At 32.5% G+C, this 2,036-nt stretch overlaps 1 protein-coding gene across 1 annotated transcript in view; it reads left to right on the top strand.

Moving 5' to 3' along the window:
• LOC106457236 (very-long-chain 3-oxoacyl-CoA reductase-like) overlaps positions 1-2,036 on the top strand; it is a 28,564-nt gene that overhangs the window by 24,536 nt on the left and 1,992 nt on the right. The window contains exon 9 of the mRNA XM_013916631.1: positions 984-1,133. Within this exon, the coding sequence (XP_013772085.1) occupies positions 984-1,133 (150 nt within the window). The remainder of the gene's footprint in view (positions 1-983; positions 1,134-2,036) is intronic.

Consider the following 2,036-nt stretch of genomic DNA (forward strand, 5'->3'; position numbering starts at 1 on the left):
GACCGGCAAGTCAAAAAACAACAACAACAACAAAAAAAAAACAACTTCGAAGAGCGATCTACTCCAAGTTTTGAAGCAAGAGTGGGCAAAAATCCCACAATCTAAAATTGACGAGATGATTCTCACGATGCCCCAATAGATCAACGAACTCCACGAAGCGAAAGGAAGATCTACTAGATATTAAATAAATTATAAATATATCAATTCATGTGAATATGACTGAACATTTTCATTTTTTCCTGAAAATGTGGTGTCTATTTACTTGTGACTATGCTGTGTAGTATTTTACAAATGATACTTTTTTTTTATAACAACTACAGTAATTACAGCTCTTACCTAAATACTACGCCTTACATGAACAACATATTGTTGAGGTTTGGATTCATCTTGAGACATGATAATTTAGCAAAATTCTTATATCACGATTTTAAACGAATCGTGAACATGCACATTAACATGAATGCTGAATAATGATTATTTTAAAAACTGATAATGTAATGCTTGTAGAAAATACGAACCCCTTGAGTATGTTGTTATGCTTCAAGAGACTGTACTTTGAAACAAAGTGGGATTAAAATTGTGATTTTGTACAAAATAAATAATTCATTTTCCCTCCTGATAAATTCTGTTGGATTTTGCCTATTTTTAATTTGAAAAGAAGTTTGTTATTGGAAAACAGTCGTCATTGCAAACTTCTTCATAGTAGTTACAAGTCATTCGATGTATAAGCTAAGAATAAAAAACACAAAACCGACTTTTTTTTTGAAAAAGGTAAACTCTTTATTATTAGTTACCAAAACTAGTCGGCTCTAACTAATAATAAAGATTTTACATTTCATTTTGCCTAAAAACGTCGGTTTTGTTTTTTATTCTTAATACAGCAGCACAATGTGCCTGCAAAGAAATTACGATGTGTAAGCTCTTAAAATGTTTGTATGAATTTCATTAGATGAATTGTTTTCAATATGCGTTTCTATCTCTAGTGCGTGATGCCAGCTTTCGTAGCGACTCAAATGTCAAAAATTCGACGAGCATCTTTTAATGTACCAACCCCTGATGAGTATGTGAAGTGGGCGATTCGAACAGTAGGGCTGGAGACAAGAACCTATGGTTATCCTCCTCACAGACTGCAGGTAACTCAATATTTTTAGTTTTAACACACATTTGTTAAGTTGTGGTTTCAGACTTAAGGGCTGGAGAATGCGGTAGTATAAACCTTCAATATTCATATTTTGTGCCCCCCCCCCCCCCAGTGGCACAGCGGCATGTCTGTAAACTTACAACGCTAGAATCCGGGTTTCGATACCCGTGGTGGCAGAGAACAGATAGCCCATTGTGTAGCTTTGTGCTTGATTATAAACAACAACAACCATATTTTGTGCCTCTTCAATAAGCGATGCTCCAATCAACACCCAAAGAAAAGAAATAATTTTATGTTAATAATTTCATCTTGAGTTTTTATATAGATAAAGTCTAAAGGGGAATCGTTTAAAATAGTCAAGGCTTCCAAAGTTAGCCCTATGTGAGTGTATTTTAGCGCTTTCGTAGATAAATCCATTTCCTCGAGTATTCTTCGGGTTTAGATTAACATTTGCAAAATAATTTAGTTTGCAGTGAACCTACTGAATAATGCTTTTTTCTTAATTTTATTTACAAAGTACATAATGCTGTGGTTAGAAGACTTATTGTGCGAAGAATCTCTTCACATAGATATTATCATTGAATTTTTAGGCGGATCATTTTGTATCAGTATAAAATATGATAAATTTAGATTAAATTCACTACTGTTCAAATAATTTAAAATCTGTTAACCAGATTACACTACCCTAAACAGCAACAAAATGAAACTAAAACTACTCTTTTTTGTTTTATCTTGTACATAATATGTGTGTGTGTGTGTGTGTGTGTCTATATATATATATATATATAAGTCGGTTTATGATATTTGCCAAAAAGATTGATACACTGTTTTCTTTTTTTACACAAATACGTTTTAATATACACAAAGCAATACAGTTTACTACAACAGTTATTAG

This window comes from Limulus polyphemus, unplaced genomic scaffold (genome assembly GCF_000517525.1).
Source record: "Limulus polyphemus unplaced genomic scaffold, Limulus_polyphemus-2.1.2 Scaffold306, whole genome shotgun sequence".
NCBI lineage: Eukaryota > Metazoa > Arthropoda > Merostomata > Xiphosura > Limulidae > Limulus > Limulus polyphemus.